Source organism: Budorcas taxicolor, chromosome 19 (genome assembly GCF_023091745.1).
Source record: "Budorcas taxicolor isolate Tak-1 chromosome 19, Takin1.1, whole genome shotgun sequence".
Classification (NCBI taxonomy): Eukaryota; Metazoa; Chordata; class Mammalia; order Artiodactyla; family Bovidae; genus Budorcas; species Budorcas taxicolor.
The window spans coordinates 40,374,282-40,397,493 of record NC_068928.1 but is presented as its reverse complement, the minus strand read 5'-3'; the positions used below and the strand labels follow the sequence as shown (position 1 = coordinate 40,397,493).

The following is a 23,212-nucleotide window of genomic DNA, read 5'->3' as shown; positions in this document are numbered from 1 at the left end:
CATCTTGGGTGGATTCTTTACTGTCTGAGCCACTAGGGAAGCACAAAGAGCTAGGAAATGGAAACCAAATGCCTGATACCAATTGGTATCAATGGGCTCATGGTCCTCCACCCCTCTGCTCCAGACCACAGTGCCGGGAATGACATTTCTTAGGGAGGCAGGACAGAGAACTCAAGGACTTTGAAGTTATTCTAGGTATGGTGGCCCCACTGTGGTCCTCAGCACTCCCTCCCTTCCCACCTCTGCCAGGATGCTGATGCTCCTGTGGCAACTAGACTGAGCATTCAAGGGGATTTACAGGTCACGGTGGGAGGGCTCTCTGGAGCCTGCTTCTCCCCACTGTCACTGCCCAGGGCAGTTCACTTCCTCTGGCCTGGTAGTGGTCGAGAGTGTTCACAATGACACTCAGTTGCTTTTATTTCCTTCTTTTTTGACAACTGGCACCTGGCTCCCAGATCGTGGGGGCAGGAACCGGGGTTGGGGGTGGGGAATCTGCTGCGAGCTGTGGGATTCCTGCTCCCAAAGTACACATCCTCTGTTCTCTGGAGCTAGACAGCAGCCCCAGCCCCCAGCCCACCACCACAAGCCCTGCATTGATGACAACTAACGAGTGGGGGAGGGAAGTACACACATACACTGTGAATTTCACTCTGTCTCTTGGCATCACACACATTCATACTAAGACTCATAGAGCCTGCGTAGACACACCACACAAGTGTGCACCACGTCTATACACACGGTGCCTGGATACACATATCCTGTGAAAGCCTACACTCTCACTCACGCTTCGGGTACCACTTTGCCATATGCACACACACACACACACACATTATAAATACACTTATATCACAAAGGTACATCCCAGGCCACACATGCAGCCACCTCCCAAGCAGACCCAGCACTTTCCCTGGAAGCCCATGAAAGGAAAAGGACCTCTTACCTCCCACTCCAAGGACACAAGGTTAGAGCTGGGAAGAGGGATTGCAGACAAGGGGGAATGTAAAGAGATGCCTTAGGGAAAGAGATACTCTCCCTCCGTTTGGCTTAGGGACATAAGACTTCACTGTCAGCCCACACTCACCTCCTCCCCCTGTATGCCTGGGCCTCAGCCCCAGAAGCTCTATGAAGGGCAGCCCCCTGGCTGAAGGAGCGTTGCTCTGTTCTTTATCTCCTGCGGCAGGCAGCAGCTTGCGGTGCCTCGGGAAAACTAGATGGCTGTGGGATGCCGCCACCAAGGCAGAGCCAGAGAGATGAGGATCGCAGCCCCAGTCACAAGACTCAGACAGCACAGGTCCCAGTGCATCAGGGCCAGTGAAACTGAGAAGCCTGGGAGCACCTCAAGAGATCAAATCCATGTACACACACACACTCCACAGAAGTGAGGGGTGAGAAGCACTGGGAGATGACCAGGAATCTAGTGGTGCCACGTGGACACACATTCTAGGGCTGGCACTGAGAGCCCACAGTCCGGTGAGCCCAGGACAGTGAGATTAAAGATAACCAATCGCGCTCCCAAACCCTCAGAAGCAAACCTCAGTGCAGCCCCCAGTCAAGAATCCAGGCAGTCGGAGCTGAGGAATGAATTGGAGAGCTTATCCCCTTTCCCGAGCTTCAGGGCAGTCCCTCCCCCAACTAAATTGATAAATCAAATCCAGACACAAACCCGATCTGCCTGATGCCCTAGAAAATGCCGCCGCTTCACTCACCAACTGATCTCAGAAATAGCTTTGGCCCAGCAAGACTGTCCCTGCTCGCTCCCTCCCTTCCGAAGCCATTACTGACCCACCAGGAGTCTGTACACAGAGAGCACAGACTTGGGGACAGAGCGGCCTCCCAGGAAGAGGATGCAGGGAATAGGAGGGTGAACTAGCTGACCTCTTGCAGTCCTTCTACCATCTAAGACAGCTCTCCCATCCCTAGTAATTCCCTGTCTCTTAGTTGTAAATAAATCAACCAAACACCATTGTCTAGGGTTTTTTTGGTTTCGTTCTGTTTTGTTAAAAAAAAAAAGACAAGACATCATGGCCAACTGGTAGGTTCCTAAATCTCTGTCCATCCAGTTGAGCCAGAAAATGCCCAGGGGTAGGGAAATATAGGGGAGGAAAATCCGGGGAAGGAGACATGGGGAGGAAGGCAGAGCCACAGACAGTGAGCCACTGAAGGATGGCACCATCCTGTGACTTTCTGTCTGTGACCACAAACGGAGGAGGAAGGAGCACCCCAGATGAGTCCCTCACCTCCCAGCATGCCGATCCCTTTCTCCATCAGGCACATACATTCTTTCCTCCTACTCTGATTGCTCAGAGATGGGCCCCACCTCCCCAGCCCTCTGCAGGGCTTCCTCTAACCTCTTCCCTTCCCCCAGAGCAGGGTCTCAGTTGCCAGGCAATCAAGCCAAGGTGGGCTTGCCCCTGCAGGTCGTTCCCCCTGGAAGGACCTGGGGAGGAGTAAAGGGGAACCTGGCAGGTTTCAGTTTGGGGATTGGGTCTCAGTGGGTCTCCTGCTACCCCTCACTTTCCCTATGGTAGGGACTAGACCTTCTGTCTAGACTGAGGGGAGGGACAATGGTCAAGGTACACGTCTATTTTCCTCCCCGATTATGGAACTGGGACTCCACCTTCTGACTAGACTGAGGAGAGGGACAATGGTCAAGGTACATGTTTACTTTCCTCCCCTGATTATGGAACTGGACTTCTCTTCTCCCACAGATTTGGGCTCACGTTACAGGAGGTGGCCTCACATATCTATATCAGAGGGAGCCAAGGTGAGTCCCCAGGGCTGCAAACTAGAGCTGGCATGTAGTATGTGGTCAAGAAGTGTTTATAGATGGCTGAAGGGCTGAAAGGGCTGAATGGATGAATGAATCCAGGGTCAATTTGGAAACATACCAGGGCTCTCTTGGGCTATCTAAGCCCATAGAGGACACCCCTAGGCTTCGGCTCACCCCAAGCGCACACCCAGGCTCATCAACACACACGCACACACTCATACACACAAACACACCCAAGGGAAACTTCTGGGCCAGAGGCAAAGCCAGGACTCAGACCTAGGCTCCAGGTCAGCTCTGCAGCCTCCAGGGGAGGGGGCAGCAGGGGGCACTGAGCCCCCTGCCTGCTAACAGGCTCACTCTCGGAAGCTGTCAGCCAACTGGTGGCAGTCCAGCTCCCCCTTCGGCTCCAGGCCCCCCGGAAGCTTCACTCCCGTCTTCCGGTCCACACACCAGCACTTGCCGCGCTGCCCATCCAGGGCCGGGTGGCACTGCCAAGACAAGGGTGTGAGAGGTCAGGTTCCCAGGCAGCCACCCCCGATCCCAGCCCAGCCCCCAGATCAGACAGTGGTTCCCAACTGGTCTCTGAGGGTGGAGGCTCTCTTGGGCATGAGTCCTCTGAGCTCACTGGAGTGGAGCAAAGGTGGCGAAGAAGGAAAGGCCCAAAGAGTCTGGGAAGGCAGAGCCCTGAGGAAGTTCTGTAAACACCCTGGAGGGGAGACGGGATCCACAGAGCTGAAAGTACAGCTGGATGTGAAAGGCTAGGGCCCAGTTTGAAGTTTTTAGTTTGGGTTCTGATTGTGCTTTAGCTTGGGTTCTGACTGTGTTGAGGCTTCAAGAATAGGATTATGGTTAAGACTGTGATTATCCACATTGAAGTTAGGGTAGCATTAGGATAAGAGTTGCGGTCGAATTGGGAATTCTGACTACAGTTTGAGTGGGGTGAGGCTGACAGCCCAGGTCAGAAATGGAATTGGGACAGAGATAGAGGTCAAGGTCAGAACAAATAAAGCAGCGGGGCTAAACTTTGGGTTGGGCTTAGATGGGGGAGGAGAGAGGGTAGGGGTAAAGGTGTATTTTAGAGTCAGGATTAGAGTTGAAGTGAAGGTTGTCTCAAGGGTTATAACTGGCCAGATGATAAAGGATCAAGTGTCAGAATTTTTAGTGAATAAAAATGGGAAGGAAACACACAGAACTATATAACACACAGAGTGAGCCTTAATGTAAACTATGGACTCTGGTTAATAACTAATCATCAATTTTAGTTCCCTGGCGATCCAGTGGTTAGGACTCGGCACGTTCACTGCCAGGGGTCCAGATTCAATCCTAGGTCAGCAAACTAAGATCTCAGAAGCCATGTGGCTTGGCCAAAAAGAAAGGAAAAAGAAAAATTGAGACAAGGATAAAATTGGTATTGGGACAAAGGCTGGAGAAAGGTTTGGCACTGATTTGGGGCAGGGGACCTTTCTGGTTCTCCACCATTGCACCCCACCTCATAACCTCTTCATGCCATCCTGGGGTATGCAGACTTGGGGGCATCCTTTCCCCTCCTAGCCAGGCCTCTTCTGGCCCAGTGGCGGTCCACTTTGTGGATTCGCCTGTAGAGCATGAAGTGGGGGAACGTGTGTGCCCATGCCCACGAGGGCTGGAGGAGATCCAGGCCTCATCCAGCACGAGGCCACCCACTGTCCTGCCCAGATACGCCACCATCCCAGGTGAGCCCAACTCTGACAGGCCAGAGATGGAGCTGGAGCAGGTCCGCCTCACTGACCATCCCAGCTTCCTGGGGGCTTGTCAGAGGAACCCATGTTCCAAGGGTGTGAGGAGGCCTAGAGGTTTCTACATCCCTGTCTCCTCTCCTGCCCTCTCCTTCCTCTGCTCCACCCGAAGTGCCCATTCCCAGGTCTGCCCTCCCCCCAGCTTGGCTGACCCCTAGGTCCTTTGCTGACTCAGCTTGGGGAAAGAGGCAGGTTGAGTTTTCTCCGCAACTCCTCAAGACCTAGCCCCTCCATTCCCAGATGATACCTCAGACATCGAGGGACAAAGGAAAACTACTCACAGGAATGAAGGTGGAGAGGGGGAGAGGTTGGCAGGCAGAGGCTGATGGGTGCTAGGTCTGCCTCACAGATGGTGGCCACAGAGGCCATGGAAATAGCCCCTGATGGGGAGGCAGGATGATTGGCCTACCTTTAACTTGCCCTGTGACTCCGGGCTGCCCTCTGCCCCTCCCTGGGCCACAGTCTACTCATCTGAGGGGGGAATAGGTAAAAAGAACTGAGATTCTGAGTCTGAGGGTGGGGGTGGTTTGGAGAGGGTCTAAGGGGTGAGCTTGGGGCTGGGGAGCTTCCCCCTTCCTGAGACTGCCATCCCAGATACCCCAGAGCTGAGGCCGGGCCGAGCCGGCAGAGACGGAGACGCACCTGCTTGGGGTGGAAGTTGCCATTGCGGTCGCAGTTGGGGATGGGAATGATGTAAAGGTCTTCGTGGGTGCGGCTCTGTGAGGCGGCCAGCCGCTCCAGCGCCCGGTGCAGCTCACTCTGGCAGGAGCCCTGGGGCTGGAGGAGGGGGAGATGAAACTGTTTAGCAGGAGCAGAAGAGGCAGGGGGACCAGGGCTGAGGGTCAGATCAGGACTGCAGACTCTGAAAGGAGGGTTCAGGCCTGGTGGCCGAGCAGGCCTCCAGTGAGATGAAAGGAGGGGCTCGGGTTCAGGGGACCCTGGTGGGCAGGACAGAGGGACATTTAGGAGAGGATCTCGAGCCAAAAAGCTTCTAAAAAGGAGGGGTGTGACGTAAAGGGACCTAGTGGGGAAAGGAAATCTATGGAGAAGGACAGGAAGGGGATGATGTCTAAACAAGACGGAAGGATGAAATCATATAATTAACAACTTGTAAGACCCAGGCACAGATCCATCAGAACCACCCATCAGAAAGGACATTCGCCAGACCCTGGATCAAGGTCCCAAGGCTCCCTACTATGGCCAGCCTGAACTCTCAAGTTACTGAGACGCTCTGGGGTGAGGAATCCAGGGGAAGAGCCAAGCAACATCAGGGGGCTTGGGGCAACTGCTATTCACCAACCAGTGTGCAAGTGTCTCAGTATTTAACAGTAACTTCAGCTGTCCCCAACGTCTAGGACTGCTGAGCCGGAAAGGAATTTCAACAGGAGTGAGGGCTTTTTTCCTGGGTCCTGATGATGCACGCAAGGTGCACACAGCAGACAGCCAAAGAATGCTTGCTGAGTGGACACTGTCGGGATCTGGTGGTGGCGGTGGTGACGGTGGTGGTGTGTGCCTGTACACGTGCGCATTTGATCAGCGGTCCTCACCACAGGCCGGACTTCCTCTCGGGGCGCCCCGATGACCTTCATCTTGCCCCCACTGGTGCTCCGGTCTCGAATTTTGGCCAAGTGCTTCTGCAGGCACTTGCGGTCGTGGGCGCTGCAGGGGCTGAAGCTGTTGTTGGGGTGGTCACCCTCGTCCTTGTCTGCAGTCAGGCCAAGACAGGGAGAGGTCAGTGTTTATAAAGGGCAAGACAGCAGACTTCCCATCTGCATTCTCCTCCTTGGGGAGTCTCCAGCCTGGTGCTGGAAGAACCAGTGGGGGAGCAGGGGGTCTGGGGGTAGGAAGAAATGAAAGCAGCACCCCGGTTTCCTCCCTGCTCCCCTGGATCTTCTCGGGAGAATATTCCTCTTGGAGTCCTTGATTTTTCCTTCACTCCACCCAGTCCAGTCCTCAGATGAGTCACCAGCTGCAGCCGCCCAAACAGCAGGAGGGTCCCCTGGGCCTTGCAGGGAGGTCTGAGGCAGGCCAAGGGCCCCACATTCATGTCCCCTTCCATTCAGCTCTCCCTACCATCCCCCTTCTCCGTCTGCTCCTTCGTCCTGTCTCCTTTCCTGCTCCTTTCAGTGTCTGGCTGAGCCAGCCAGGGGATCCCAGGGCTGTCAGTTCTGCTGACCCTCTTCCAAATGGCCAGAATCAAAGTTTCCATGAGTGATGAGAAACATGGCCCCAGAGCTCTCTCCATTGGCTGGAGAGGAGAAGTGGGAATGGGTGTGTGTGGCTTGCATGTGAAAAGTGTGTGCGTGTGTGTGTGGAAGAGACACTGTGTGGCCCCCAGGACCAAAAGAACACCCTTGCACATTCCTGCAGCTCCCCACCCCACCACTCCAAAGTCTCCCATCCTTAGATTTCAGCCCTCATCCAAAGTGCATATCTGCTGCCCAGAGCCAGGGCACTGGGGATCTGGAGATGGAGGTGGGCTGGACCACCACCCTCTCCTTGGGATCTCTTAAAGGCTCTATCTGAACTCAAGAAAAAAACCCATCCAGAAGTCCCAGAACTGTAACTAACCTCTGCTACTCCATCCTGGCAGCCAAAACCAGAACACAGAGCTGAGCTGGAGGAAGAGGTCTCAAGATCTCTCTGCACATCAGAGCCACCTCTGAAACGCTCAGGCTTGGCAGCTTGCTGCCGGCCCGAATGCAAAGCCCCCGCCAGCATTCCAGATGTTGGCAGCCGGACAGAAGGTTACATCTGGTTTGCGTCAGGATTTTTTTTTTTCCTGAGGAGTTAGCAGGTTCCTCCATGCATGGCAGCAGTCCCAGAGCTGCCTTGGGGTCAAATTGTATTTTTCTGCTGAGCCAAAGTTAGTTTGGGGGGGTGGGGGTTAGTTCTCTTCTTATTCTCCTAGTTATGGGGGTGTGGGGTGAAGCACATAGATAAAGAGAAGCCAGACAAGGAGGAATCTAGACCCCCAAAAAGTCTGTGTCAAGATTCCACACCAAAGGTTATTTATAAAGTTGAGTCACCAAGGATGGGAAAAGGTTTTGTCACGGGTGCAGGGCTGGCTTAGAGAAAAGAACCAGAGGGAAGGAATAAATGGAGCAGAGAGAGATATCCTTCCTTCTACGTATTTAACATCTCAAGAAGGACAGTCTGTTGGGGACTTCTGTCCCAAAAGATGACAACAAGTTTCCAAAGGTCAACCAAGGAGAAACCTTGAAGACAAGACCAACACAGACTTCCCAGCCGGTGTGGGCAGCAGAAGAAGGGGCTGGTCAATTTCAGAAGACCAGGATTGTGCAAAGGGGCCCATAAGAAGTCAGACTCCAAGCCCTCAGCCAGGAGCCAGAGAGAAGGTCTGAGATCCAGGGTCCTCCCTGAAGACCCTCCCAAGGAACTTTCTGGCCAAGAAGGCCCAGGCTGGCCAGTGACCCCCCCCCCCCACACACCACTCTCATCTTGCACAAAGCCACAAGACTTGTGGGTGGACTCAGCTTTGCGGGGGTTTAGGCTGGAGCTGACGATTAGAAAGTAAGGAAATAGAAGACTGGAAAAAATTGAAGCCAAATCTTGGAACCACAGGGGCTAAGCTGAGCTGGGAACAAAGGGGCCACCGCTCTACCTAGAAAGGTTGGAAGAATCCCAGGGGTCATTTGCCACAACCCACAAGTACCTCGATGGCCCCCTTTGACCTAGAGATGTTTTGCTGTCTTTCCTTTAAGTTTGCTTTCTTTTCATGACCATAAAAGAAAGCACAGTTGTGCACAGTGACACTTGTGCCTCTTGATAAGTGGCCAGATGTTCTTTAGGTTCCCTAGGAAGAGTTTTTCTAATGCAGGGGGCTGCCTCAGGAGGTAGAGAGCTCCCTGACCTGGAGGTGGGGCGAGTCAGGGTGGCAGTGGCCTCAAGGACACAAAAAGATCTGCAGTAGAAGTCTGACTGCTTTCCAACATTGTGTTCCCATGAGTAGAAGTTCACAGACACTCAGGGGATTATTAAAGGATATTTGGAATGTTTATCCCCTAACTTAAGAAGCACCATTAAGGAGGACAACTGGGTCTGCTCACTGAACCCTGGGGCTGCGTGGGGCATAGGGTGAGCCTGGAACATAGCTCTTGTTTTGTGTTGGCAGGCCCCCATCACATGGCAGGGAGGGGGATGTTATCTGGGGAAAGCTGAGCAGGCTGCCTGCCTGGCCTCGCCCTCCTTGGTTCCCCACTGCCCAGCACACTTAGCCGTTTAGATTAGAACCCAGCAGATGGGGAGAGTGGCTCCATACTGCCTCTCACAGGGACATGGGTACACAGTATGTCCCTATCTGCCGGCACAGACAGAGGCCGGGATTCAAGGATCACAAACATACACAAACAATCACGTGTCCAGACGCACACTGGTCCACACGTGCACACCCACATGCACCCTGGCGCCCTGACCCTGCCCTGGGCAGAGCACACTGACTATCCTGGCAGTTGACTTTCCACTTAATCTGTAACTTTTCATTGTCCAGCCTTGTTTCACTGGCAGACTGAGTCCCCACCCCAGGATCCACCCCAGGCACTAGGTTTGGGAGGGCAAAGTTCGTAGCCTTGAGTCTCTAAAAAAAAAGTTCATCTTCCCATCTCTACAACCTGCTAAATGCTTGCTACTTACTTCCCTGCTTACCCAGAAGGTCAGCCACATCGTGCTGCTCACCTAGGTGGTGCTTCTGGAAAAACCAGGATCCTGGTGGGTTTCCCTCTGAGCAGGAGCCAGAGTCAGACCTTCCCCCTCACTTCCCCAGCAAAGGTCAGACTCCCTACATCTGAAAGGTCTGTTTGGGAGGTGGGGCTTCCCAGGTAGGCCGGGTCACCTCATCCGGCCAATGATGAGGCCATCACAGGGTAAACGTGGTCTCTGCTCCAGCCACAGAGGAAGGGCAGGCACCCAGAGAAAGAAGAGGCTCCACAGCTTTGGCACCAGTGGCTACAAAGTTCATGGTCAAAGCTAGAGGATTTCCTCTTTCTTGCTGCCCAATTTCATCCCCATGATTTCTCCTCCACTCCGGCCCACACCCAGCTCAAAATGCCTAGGGTGAGGCTCTGAGGTAGGTGGGCCCAGCCACCTAGACATGAGCTGGAGGGTCACCCACCTGCCCTGCAAGAAAGGCCTGGACTCTCACTGGAGAAGCCAAGATCCCCCTGCCAGGTACCCGGCCTTTCTCTGAGCTCTGGTTCAAGCGGGGGACCCCCTCACCCTTGTGCCATGGCTGCTGGCCTCAGAGTGTCAGAGAAGGACAGCTAGCCCCTCCACCCTACCCCCTCCACTCCTCTGCATGTCCCTCGGCTTTGCTCACTTGCCCCATTGTTCCTTAAACCCCTAGCATCATGGGAGAAGCTAAGCTTCAACTTAAATCCATTTGGTTTCCTGTTCATCACCAAGCTCTCATTGCTCCAACATTGAGCTGTTACTCCATGCCAGACACCCCCGGCCTACAAGGTGGGTCCTGTTGTCCCCCCTTTTTACACATGAGGAAATGAAGCAGAATGGCTGGAGGAAGGAGAAGAACATATCTCTGCAGCTCCTATGTCTTTAAATGGAAAGGCTCCTGATACCCAAAGCACCAATAATTCTGACTTTGCCAAAACTGAAGAAAAAATGTTAAGCAGCCATGCTCCTCCTTCCCCCCTCCCCCAAGGCACAGAATTTCTGGGAAGGCCCTGTTCCCATGACGTGACTGGATTCCCAGTATTGAAGTAGGGGGGACAATATTTGCTGTGTCGACTAAAAATTAACCTAGCCTGCATGTTCCCTAACGCTGTCCCAGAGAGACCCGGGGCACAGCTTCGGATCACCCCAGTCCAAACGCTGATCTTCCCACCATCCCCTCCCCTAGACTCCACAAGTCAAGGGTCAGTACTCTGAATCAGGATCGTGAATTTCTGAGGCAGGTGTCCCCACTCCGCCCTCACCTCTAGTGGCCTGGCTCAAAGAGCTGGGACAGGGCGTCATGGCGCAGGATGGAGGCAGCGGAGCATGGAGAGGGGTGTGGGGAGACCTGCCCCCTGACAAAGAGTCAGCCTCCGGACCACAGCACCCCAAGGGAGGAGGCTGCCCTCCCCCAGTCACCTGCTGAAGCTCAGCCCCAAGAGGAGCAGGCAGGAAGAAAAGTTCAACTGATACCTCTGCCAAAACCCAGGCAAGAAAGTCAAAGCCTTGGGACATAACAGGAACAGTGGCCTATTGACTGTGAAAGGCTCAGGAGGATAGCAGGGAGAGAGACCAAGCTCTGGCCTCCAGATCTCACCAGACACCCTGCAGGGCTGCCACACAACCCTAGGGGGTGCCTTTCACATGGTGTGGTATGGCCTGGGCTGGGGCAGGGGTACTTCTGGGATGACTGGGAGGTAAGAGGTCAAGGACACAGCTTACTGAGTCCTTACCTAGTGTCCCCAGGGTCCCCTCAATTCCCCTTTCCCTCTCCTGACTTCTGCCTGCCTGCCCTGCAAGGATGGAGACCAAGGCAAGGAGGGACGGAGTAGAGGAGCTGAGAGACCCGGGCCCTATAATCTAAAGAGGACCTAAAGCTGCCTGTCAAGGCTGGTGGACATGATGTCCACAGGGCACTCACAAGCTGTTCACGCCCTGTCTCCCCAGATCTCCTAGGGGAGCAGTTCTCTGCACTATGGGATGGGCTGCTCCTACCTAGCCAGGAAAGAAGGGGCAGAGGGCTCTTCTATTCTGCCTCAGGTTCAAGTTGGTGAGAGAGGAGGAGCTCACCAGCCACCCTAATCTGCAGCCAGACACCCGCTGGCGGGTGGAGGATGAAGATGCAAAGGCAAAGTGGACCTGTTGTGCCCAGGGAGCCCAAGAGCTCAGCCCTCACTCCCAGTCTGGTCTGACACCAGAACCCCTCCTCCCCACTGGCACTGGCATCTGTACCCCAGGATCAGCGACTTACACCCCAAGACTCCCCCTCACGGCTTCCCAGATGTGCTGGGTGCCAGGCTGGCATTTCTCCGAGAATGTTTTCTGCTGACCTATCTCTAGCTGCCCAGGAGCAGGAAGGGCAGAGAGGCCCGAGGCCCAGACCCCTGGGGTCCACCTCCTTCCTGTTTTCCCTGCATCCTGCTCTCCTCTGGCTAACAAGCTGCAGAGGATTGAGGAAGTGGAGCGGCCTGGGACCCAGGCAGGAAGCTTGGGGCCGCAGTCCCAGCATCCGGACTGCAACAATGGAAGCTTCAAGCACCAGGAAAAGAGACAGACACTGACAGAGGCACCGGGAGAGCAAAACAGAGTCAGAGAGGGAACAAGAAACAGAGGCGGAGGGAGAGAAAGGCAGACAGAGGTTCCAAAAGGAACAGAGAAAGAGAGAGAAACGGTGACAGAGACAAGGGGAAGGGCAACAGAAAGAGACTGAGATGAAAGTGAGCAAAGCAGAGCAACAAAAACAGGAAAAGGAATATGATAAGGAGAAAGAAGCTGATAACGGACAGGAGATAGCGATGAAAGGAGAATTTGAGAACGTTGTTAGTGAAACTAGAGGTTGAGAGACGCAGCAGGAAAGAACAAAAGAATAAGAGGAAGAAGGAAAGAGACTGAGAAAGGTTATTAGGAGAAACTGAAAGCCTCGCTGAGATACAGAAAAAGAGAAAGTGTAAGAATGAGGGCCTTCTAAACCTCTCTGGAGAGGGCCTTCTAAACCTCTCTCTCTATCTCTCTCTCCCCAACCCCCACCCCAACCTTCCATCCCTGCTCTCTGTCCCGCTAGGTTTCTGCAGCTCTGGGCTGGGAACCAAGACTTGCTTCTCTTCTGCCACCTCAGATGGCACCTGCCAGGAGCAAGGAGCAGGGTGCCTGTGTACCAGGGCAGGAGGAGACCCCTATCTTCCCAATACCTCTCAAAAAGCTAGGTGAGCTGGCCTGGGACTTTGGGGAAGGGCCACTCTGATGCCCCCTCACCACCAAAACCTCTCTAATCTGCGTGTCCCGCTCCATCCCATGTCAATGTCAAAAGTCCAAGCCCTGGGTTCTCAGACTCCTGGAGCTTCAGCTGAGTCCAGAGTGAGAGAAGGTCACTGGATCAGGAACAGAAAGTCTCCAGGCCACCGTCCCCATCCCCCAGATATCTGGCCCCTCACTTGCAGGCTGAGGCTGCTGGCTGGACCAGGTCACTTAACTTTCCACCCTTACAGTAGCAGCCAGGACTACCATTGAGACTCTCTTCCCAAATAGGTACCCTTCAAATGGAGGAATGGGACAGAATCCTCCGTGATGGTGGCAACAGGCTGCCAGGGACTTGATAGCAGTTTCCTTGGCTGACCCTGTCCCATGCCAGTCGGGCCCTACCACGTACCTGTCTTCTGCTCAACTCACAGAGGATTTTCAGGAGCCTTCCGGGCCAACCCGAATGTGAAAGGGGGCTTCTGGGAGGGCAGGACACCAGGAAGGGCATGCAAGGGCAGGGGCACCTTACCAGAGGGCTGCAGGCTTTCCTGGATGGCCTCGATCTCTGCCAGCTCCATGCACACGCCTTGTCCGTGCACCAGCGTGTGCAGGGGCTTCTCCACGCCTCGGGGCGGGTAGCAGCGCAGGCCGGAGCCGCAGCGGGGGGTGTACACCCCACAGGGCATCCCCTTGCCCAGGGCGCAAGTGGCGCAACAGCCGCAGCCCGGCTCTCGCACCAGCTCCTCGCAGCCCACGGGGGGGCGGCAGCGCGCCAGCTTCTCCTCGGAGCAGGGCGGGCAGTGGATGGCTTCGTCGCCCAGGCTCGGCCCGGGCCCGGCGGCCAGCAGCAGCGCGGCCACGAGGCAGAGGGACAGCATGACCGGACGGGGACGGGGCGCGGGCTGGCAGCGGGGGACACACAGGGGCAGCGCCCGGCGCGCCTGGAGGACCCGACCCGGAGGACGCGGGGACACGCGGTGGCCCCCGCTGGCGGACAAGGACGGAGCCGAGGAAGTTAGCAAGCTGGCCGGAGGGGAGAGAGCCTGGCCGCCGAGGCGCTGCGCCGCATCCTCGGCCCGGCCCAGGCGGCGGGCGGTGGGGGGGGCAGGGGGCTGAGCGGCTGCCCGGGACCGGCTCCCCCGGACTTTATACGGGCCCCTGGCCACACCCCCAGCGCCGTCCCAGTGGTGGGGGAGGGGCAGGGGAGAGGGAGACGGAGAGGCGGCTGTTAGGGGGAGGGGGCGCTGTCCTAAGTCGCCGCCGCAGCTACAACATCTGAAAGTCCTTTTCTGCCGCAGGAGGAAGCGGCGCAGTTTGGAAGCCACGGCAGGGGCCGAGAGCGCTTCCGAACTGGGGCCCCGGGGGGCAGCGAAGGCGCTGCTCCTCGCTTCCCCCACCCCCGATCTTGGAGGATTCTCCCCCGGACCCCTGAGATGGCCCGCGGTCTCCCACGCTGAGAGCGCGGCGACCTCCTGGCCCCAGCTCCCGAGTCCGAGATTCAGTCTCCCTGACCGGAGAGAGTCCTTTCCACCCCACTCCAGGGCTTCGAGTCTCAGCCGCTGGAGAACTGGTCTGGGGAGGAGGGGAAAGGGGGCCCAGAAGGGTCTGATGGCCCTAAGAAGTTAATAGGCTCTCTCCTTCTCACTTGCCTCTTCCAACCTTCTCCCGCACCCAGCCTCCCTGGGGGCTCATTGGAGACCCTGTCCCCTCTGGCTTACCCAGGATGAAATCAACAGAACTCCCACCCGGAGAGGGAGGTTCCCAGACACTTGCTCCTTCCTGGATGTTTGCTTCTACTGCCTAGACCCATCCCCAGAGGGAAGTTGGCTGAGGAAATTGCCGCTCTCAAAGGCAAATTGTGCATTGCACAACTCCAGGGGGCACCATTTCTCTTGTAATCATTGTAGACTTGTATAGCTGTTGTGACTGTCTTCCAGCAGATGGCACTCAATGGTTTTGAGAACAGGGGTGCCTTTTCTAATTCACCCAGCGGTGCTATTTGGGCTAGTGTCAGGGTTGGCTAGGGCCTCTGTGAGATCCTGTTGTTGCCTGTACGCTCCTTGCCTCAATCCTGCAGGGGTTAGGAGGGGTTCTAGAGTAGCATTTGGAGCAGGGACTCCTCTCCTAGATGGTCTCTCAGGTCCTCCTTCCCCACCCTCCCCCAAAGTTTCTGCTATCCTGGACCTGATTTCAGGGTAAGGGCTCCTGTCCAGACATAATTGGTGACCCGCTGTGGATTTTTCTGGTGTGGCCTAGAAAGCCTGAGGGTAGCCAAGCTGAAGTACAGATCAGAGACCCTCTTCCTGCTTCCTCCCCCAGGACAGAGGTCCTTCAGTCTCACAGGGATTGGGCCATCTTCTACCTTCTGCAAGTGCAGACTGTCCAGGTGAGAGAGGGAGGCAGAGAGGCTAGAAGCTGGCCCCCCGCAGGGACAGAACCAAAAGTTGCAAACTGACGGCACCTACTGGCAGGACTGCAGAAGGACTGGAGAGTCACGGCTGGGAACACGATTTCGGGATGCTCCACGGACATCTCACAGATGACTGGGGTCTCTTCTGCCCCATCTGTCTTGGCCCAAAGAGGGCCAGGCTCCTCCAGTCCCTGGGGGAAGCCCAGCCTATCCCCGATTCCCCCCCAGCTCTCCCAACTCCTTCATCATCATGGGACCCAGTTCTGCCACCAACTCACTGTATGAACTTGGACACCACCCCTTAGAGCTCAAACGTTCCTAACTAGAGTGGAGGTAGGTCATCTCCACCTAGCCTACCTCTTAAAGCTCTTGTGAGAATAAACTGGGACCAGGAAGAATAGTTCTGATTGCAACACTGGACTTGTCTCCTGGATAGCAAACCTGGGAGGGATAAAGGTGCTAGGACAGAAGGAAGGAGGGCAGAAGAGGCTGAACTGAAGCTAAGAGAAGTGCCAGGAGATGAAGCATGAGTGCAGGTGAGTGTCAGAAATCTGGACAGTTTTCCAGGTGAGACATGTCCACACCTCTACCCCAGCAGCTCCCCCCGCCCCAAGTCCATCCTCAGCCTTACCCCGATCACCATCTGGGATAATTCCTAGGAGGCAGGAAAACAGATATGAGAGCTCTTCCAAGCACCTCCCCATCATGCATGCAACCCACCTTTACTGAACACCTACTGTGTGCAGGCTTTGTGCTAATACAGGGTATCCAGACATGGCTGAGACCACTGTCCACCCTCAGGGAGCTCACTGCCTAATGAGGGGAGACAGCCATATGAATAAAATAAGTACAAGTGCCCTGGGAGTGTCTATATGGGGCATGGTGGGGACCCAGATGCACAAATGGTCAGTTCTACATCCAGGGCAAGGAAAGACTTTATGGAGGAAGTGACTCTTGAACCAATGGTCTTCCATCCATGCTAGAGGGATAAGCACAGGTATTAGCATCAGGGGGACTTTCCAGGTGACGCTAGTGGTAAAGAATCCACCTACCAATGCAGGAGACACAGATTTGATCCTTGGGTCGGTAAGATCCCAAGGAGAAAAAAATGGCAACCTACGCCATTATTCTTGCCTGGGAAAATCCCATAGATAGAGGAGCCTGGTGGGCTACAGCCCACGGGGTCTCAGAGTCAGACACAACTGAGCACACACACATTAGCATCAGGCTGACCTGGATTCTATCCCAGTTTTGTCACCAGTAACTGAAACAAGATACTCTCTGAGTTTCACAGTCCTTACCCAGAAAGAAGGGTAGGGAGGGAAGAGATTGAAAGAGTGGCCTTTGCAGTGCCCAACACACATATGCTCCTAACCTCCCCTGCTAGAAACTAACTTCTCCACCTGGCTGGACATGCCCGGGTGGCAGGAACTGGGTCTCCTCCCCCAGATTAGAAGTTCCCAGAGGACTGGCTTGGGTGTCCCCTTCCCCTGTAGCCTGCTGGTATCTGGGAGAGGCTGTATGTAAAAGGCATGGGATTTGGAGTTACCAGACCTGGGTTTGAGTTGCAGCACAGCCAACAAAGAGCTTTGTTATACTTGAAACTAACATAACATTGTAAATTAACTATACTTCAATTTAAAAAAGAAAATAGTTTTGTGACCTTGGATATACACTTAATGTCTTGAAGGGTTATTTTCATCCTCTGTTAAAAAAAAAAGGAGAGAGATAATAGTTGGGCTTCCCCACAGTATTGTTGTTGTTGTTTAATCACGAAGTCATGTCTGACTCTTTGCAATCCCATGGACTGTAGCCTGCCAGGCTCTTCTGTCCATGGGATTTCTCAGGCAAAAATCCTGGAACGGGTTACCATTTCCTTCTCTAGGAAATCTTACTGACCCAGGGATGGAACCTGCATCTCCTGAATAGGCAGGAGGAGTCTTTATCGCTGAGCCACCCCAAAGCAAGGTTGCAAGAAAAAGTGAGATCATGGACAAGAAAGGGCTTTGAGGAATGGAAAGCAGATCCTGTGTGTGGGTTTCCTCCACCTCACTGCTGCCTCTGAGGACTGGGAGCCCCCCAGAGACAGAAACCCGGTTCTCCTTCCCTGCAGTCTTTCCCAGCCCAGAGCTCTACCAGAAAAAAGAAAACTCCTCTTCCCTCAGCATCCCTGTCCGTCCCTCACCTCCTGGGAGCTGGGGGGTGGGGGCCAGGAAGAGACTCCTAAAGGACAGATGGAAAGCCTCACTCTCTTCAGCCTCTTCCATCCCACCCCTTCACCAGCTTGTTGCTTGGAAAGAATCTCACTGTATAGCTCATTGGTCTAGGGGTGTGATTCTCACTTAGGGTACAAGAGTTCCCAGGGTCAAATCCAGGATGAGTCCCCCCTTCTTGCGCTTCCCTGGTGGCTCAGATGGTAAAGAATCTGCCTGCAATACGGGAGACCCAAGTTCTATCCCTGGGTCAGGAAGATCCCCTGGAGAAGGGAATAGCAACCCACTCCAGTATTCTTGCCTGAAGAATTCCATGGACGGAGGAACCTGGTGGGCTACAGTCTATGGGGTCAAAAAGAGTCGGACATGGTTGAGCAACTAACACTTTCACAACTCCCTTGTTAGCTCAGTTTTAAATTTCTATTGTATGGCTCCAGCTAGGCTTCTTAGAGAATCAGTAAGAAAGAGAGCTCTGTTCCCAGGGGAAAGAAACAGTCCTGCCCTCAGGGAACACCCACTCTGATGGCTTACCCTTGGGAGCAGCTCATAGGAGTAGGGTAGAATATACATCCATATATATATATATATACACATACACATCCTATATATATATATATACACACACACACACAAATACACACATCCTATATATAGGGTGGAATATACATAAAAATGAAAGTTAACATTTAATGAGCATAGACCATATGCTGGACATGTTCTAAGTGCTTTACTATGTCCCTTTCACAACAACCTCATGAAGTAGTCCCTTTCATTATTCCTTTTTAAAATGGGGAAAGTGAAGTACAGAGAGGCATGTGACTTACTCAAGGTCACACAGCAAGTAAGTGGAAGATCAGAGTCGTGAACCCAAGCAGTCTGGCTCCAGAGTCTGTATGATTAATCCCTATGTTGTACAGCCTTCCAAAACAGCTGTCAGAAGCATTCTAAGCAAATTCCAAGGGCAAAAGGCTATGGTACAGAGTGCAAGCTAGGTGCACGGGATCAGAGCAGAAGTGGCATTGCCATGGGAAGGAGACTGACCCATAACTTGGCTTCCTAGCCCCTCCCTGGCTGCCCCAGACTGTCCACTGTGCACACACCGAATAGGGAGCTCAGTTTCCCTCCATATTGGCTGATGTCCAGGTCCCAGATGCAACATCCTCTGTGGTCACCCTAGGTGTGGGCGGAGCAATGGCACCCAAGTACAGCTGCCTCCTTGACTACCAGGGCCCCACACTTGGACAGACCAGATCAGGAGAGAAGGATCTCCAAAAAGACATTACAGTGAAGAGGGAGGTCTGGTCCAGAGGACAGAGCCTGGGTTCTTCCCACAGGATGTGTGGCTACAGAAAGTGAGCACCCAGGCAGGGAGCAGGAGGGGAAAGGAGAAACCATGTGGCCCTGGGCTGCCCAGGATCTGGTTTCATGTCTCCAGTTCATCCAGCTCTAGCACCTGCCAGCTCTGTGGCGCTTCCCCTTCCTCAGCTTCAGTTTTACCATCTGTAAAATAGGGGAGGGAAACTCATGGAATTGTGAAGCCCTTTCCAAACTGGAGCCATCTAGGAATCTAGAACCTCTGGAGTGCTTTTATGTGGTCCTAGGCCCAAAGCTGGAATGGCTTCCAACCCTCCAAACAGAGTACACACTGTTTCCAGGCCAACTGGCACCAGCAGAGTCTCTTTCTCATGGCTCAAAGAAGCCTGCCCAGCAGAGGAGCCAAGTGAATGATGTTGGGCTTTAAGAGAGCTCTGTCACCACCCTGAAAGGTGAGGAGGCTCACCCAAGGGCACAGAGCTAGGAAGTAATCCAGCCAAGACTTAAGCCAGATATCATGACTGCCTGCTGCAGACTTACCCCCCTGCGCCATGTTGCTTCTGCTGCCAGAGCATCTCTGGTAAGCCATGGGCTCAGGACTCAAGGGAGGCAGAGATGGGGGGAGCAAAAGCAGGTGCTACCCAGGAGAATCTAGCAAAGGACACTTGCAGAAGTAGAGACACAGAAGAGACTCTGGGCAGAGAGAGACAGCTGCTAGGTGGGGAAATCATTTCTCCCTGCCTGTCCTGACACCTACTAAGTCAAAGAGCAAGGTGTCTGCTTGCCAGGTGCCTCTTGTCCTGATGGCTTAGAGGCCCAGAATTGGAGCAGACCCCAAGTCCTTCTCCCACACTCCCTGGAAGACCTCCAAGCCCTGCTTCCTACCCCCCTGGCCTCAGAGAACCCCTTCAGTTCAGTTCAGTTCAGTTCAATTCAGTCGCTCAGTCGTGTCCGACTCTTTGCAACCCCATGAATTGCAGCACGCCAGGTCTCCCTATCCATCACCAACTCCCGGAGTTCACTCAGACTCACGTCCATCGAGTCAGTGATGCCATCCAGCCATCTCATCCTCTGTCGTCCCCTTCTCCTCCTGCCCCCAATCCCTCCCAGCATCAGAGTCTTTTCCAATGAGTCAACTCTTCGCATGAGGTGGCCAAAGTACTGGAGCTTCAGCTTTAGCATCATTCCTTCCAAAGAAATCCCAGGGCTGATCTTCAGAATGGAATGGTTGGATCTCCTTGCAGTCCAAGGGACTCTCAAGAGTCTTCTCCAACACCTACCCCTTAGAAAATCCCAAAGAGATATACCAAAGCACCAAGAAACCCAGAGAGATGACCCCAAAAGGGCTCTAGTATTAGAGACCTCAGATAACAGTCCTCAGATTCAGTAAATTTCCTGGAGAGAGGGTTCCAGAGAGACTCCCCAGCATGCCCATTCCTGCCAGCACTGAGAATTCACAAATACCCGAGTCGTGCCTTCTGCTGAGTCCCCTGCCTCTCTGCTGGCCCCATCGCCCCACGCCCTGAGCCAGGATCTGTGGCCCCTCACATCAGGCTTGATGTGTCATTCTTTCTCTCCTCCCCACCCCTGCCCTCTTCATCCCAGCCTTCTTCTTCTCCCCACCCTGTAGAGAATCCTGGCCCAAGGAGCCTCCCAAGCTAACATCCCAACACCACTGGGGAACAGTGGGGAAGACCCGCCCCTCCGAAGAAAAATGAGTGGATTGCAAGAGAGGAAAGAGAGTAACTATGGCCTCCACTTCTTTATCTGCAAAATAGGGATGATAATCACCAGCCTCATAGGATTGCTATGAGAAGCTGTGCAGAGTGTTGCTTCTGATTATACCTCATTTAATAAATACATATGGAAAACATAATGGGATGCTACACATCCACCAGATTTGGTAACAATTTTAAATACAATACCTGAATGTGGAGTAAGGGGACTCTTAAAGTTGGCAAGAAAACAAATTTGTACAACCATATGGAAGCAGCCAATAGTCTCACCCCAAGAATATACCCAATAGAAATGTCTGGGGACTTCCCTCATGGTACAGTAGATAAGAATCCACCTGCCAGTGCAGGAGACACGGGTTAGATCCCTGGTCCAGAGAGACCCCACATGCTGTGCAGCAACTAAGCCCGGACGCTGCAACTACTAAGCCTGTGCTCTAGAGCCTGAGAGTCACAACTGCTGACCCTGCACACTGCAACTTCTGAAGCCCACGTGCCTAGAGCCCGTGCTCCGCAACAACAGAAGCCACCACACTGGGAAGCCCACACATGGCAATTAGGGGACAGACCCCACTCACTGCAACTAGAGAAAGCCTGTGCACGTCAGTGAAGATCCAACACAGCCAAAAGTAAGTAAATAATGAAAATTTAAAAAGAAATGTCAATGTGTGTGTTTTTGTGTGTTCCAAAACACATGTGTAAGAGTATTCACAGTGGTATTATTCAGCCAAACATTGGAATCAATAGTAAAATAGGTAAGCCTACAGTTGAATCGGAGAAGGCAATGGCACCTCACTCCAGTACTCTTGCCTGGAAAATCCCATGGACAGAGGAGCCTGGTAGGCTGCACTCCATGGGGGCGCTAGGAGTCGGACACGACTGAGCGACTTCACTTTCACTTTTCACTTTCATGCGTTGGAGAAGGAAATGGCAACCCACTCCAGTGTTCTTGCCTGAAGAATCGCAGGGACGGGGGAGCCTGGTAGGCTGCCGTCTCTGGGGTCGCACAGAGTCGGACACGACTGAAGTGCCTTAGCAGCAGCAACAGTTGAATAAACTATCACTACACCCAACAACAGACATAGATCAACATAGAATCGCATATTGAACAGATTACTACAGTATGATTCTATTATTCAAAAGCAGGCAAAATGAATCTATGGTTTTAGAAATCAGGATAGAGGTTACTTCTGGGGAGAAGGGTGGGAATAATCATTGGAAAGGGTCTTATGGGGTACAGGTAATGTTTACTATTTAGCCACATAGTATATTAACTAGGTGAATTCATTAAACTAAACATTTCTTATTTCTGCACTTTTCTGTATGTATGTTACACTTTAATTTTTTTAAGAAAAAAATTTTTTGTTTATTTTTTTAAAGAGCAACAGGCTCGCAAGTCAGCCTGCCTGAACTCAATTCCTGGCAGTAGATTTAGGATAAGTTAGCTCACCTCTCTGTGCCTAAGTGTCCTCGTCTTTCATCGTGAGTGACTATTAGAGAGGGTGGCTATAGTGATTAAATGAATAAATCTGTGTAACATGCTCACAGTGATGTCTGCTCCTTGTTACGCACCCCTTGAGTATTAGTTATTAGCCATAATCAGCCCAGTGCGTGAGATGAAGAGCCTGAAGCCAAAAATGCCTACACTGAATTCTGGATTTGCCATTTACTAGCCCTGTGACTTTAGCCAAATGACATCCTCCTTCTTATCCTTACATGCCCTCTGTTGTAAAAGAGGAACAATGCCAGCCCAGCTTGACAGAGCTGTGCGAGAACCTACAGAAACTACCCATGTAAAGCGCTCAGCACAGTGCCCTGCATATTCACATCAGCCATGATGATTGTTGAGCACCATGGTAATCCTATAAACCCATTTTATAGATGGGGCCCCGGGTAGTCAAAAGGTTGGCTTAAAGTCACATGCAATTAAATGTGATTTAAACCCATTTGGGAGATGACAGAGTTCCAACTGGCACCCCCACCACATTTCCCATCCACATAACCACCATCCTCTTCTCTCCTGAGCCTGTATTCCTCCCACTCTCGGCCTTCCCCATTCCCAGAGGCTCAATATTTGGAGCCAGGAATCCTCAAGATCTGTGCAGTCTGTTCCTCACCCCCACCCAGTCATGATGATCTAAAGCACAGCAGAAGCTGGCCCCGAAACCAGGGGAAAATCAGACAGCCCATAATGGAGAAGAGCTTTGCCCTCAGGTTGGGGTGCACAGGCTGTAAAGCAGAGAGCTCCTATAGTCAAAACCAGGGATTCAAATCCCAGCCGTGCCCTGATTAACCGTGCATTGTGGGTTTGTCTCTTCACCATGGCCGTCCTCAGTTTCCATATCTGTAAATTGGGTACACCAGTCCCTACTTCACTCTGTAGGACTAACCAGAGGATCAAACAAGGCTATCTGTGTAAGTGAAAGGATATATTTCCCAGAGAACAGGCTACAACTAGTGACTTCATGCTCTGTCAAATCACATCAACACTGCTCCTCTACTCAGGCTCCCCTCACCAGCAACCAGGAAAACATGTATGGATGGGGGAGGGAGGGAAGAACTTGGAGCCCAAAGAGATAAGATGACCAGGGAAACAGATGGATGGGGTAGAAGTGCACAGGCCCACACCCCAGCCTGCTCCTTCCTTTCACGCTCCCACCTCAATCCCTCTTGCAATTCTGACACCTATTCTGATGTGTGGGTTTTCCAACACCATCAAGCAATTCCCCAATACTAGCTGGATGCCCTACAATTTAGCTCAATTCTGACTGGCTACCTGGAGACATATCAGAGCCCCAGGTTAAAGACTCAGTCCTACAAGACTGCCACCCCTCACCTTCAGATGCCAACTGCAAGTTCAGGTTGTTGCCTGGAGTTCTCACTGATCAGCTCCAGCTATATATAAGAGATTCCAATGATCCCTTCCTTGTGTTAAATTGGTTTGCTAGGACAGCTCACAGAACTCAAACATTTTCCTTACTAGAAAAAAAGAAAGTGAAAGTATTAGTCGTTCAGTCATGTCTGACTCTGCCACCCCATGCAATGTAGCCCACCAGGTTTCTCTGTCCATG

General features: G+C 53.1%; 1 protein-coding gene across 1 annotated transcript; it reads right to left on the bottom strand.

The window, feature by feature from the left end:
* Nucleotides 1–1,975: 1,975 nt before the first annotated feature.
* IGFBP4 (insulin like growth factor binding protein 4) lies at nt 1,976–13,563 on the bottom strand. The gene is made up of 4 exons (XM_052657842.1): nt 13,001–13,563; nt 6,093–6,250; nt 5,188–5,322; nt 1,976–3,258 (listed from the first exon to the last, which is right to left on the bottom strand). Exons 1-4 carry the CDS (start codon nt 13,347–13,349, stop codon nt 3,124–3,126), a joined length of 777 nt encoding a protein of 258 aa, XP_052513802.1. The 5' UTR covers nt 13,350–13,563; the 3' UTR covers nt 1,976–3,123.
* Between the last annotated feature and the right edge of the window lie 9,649 nt (nt 13,564–23,212).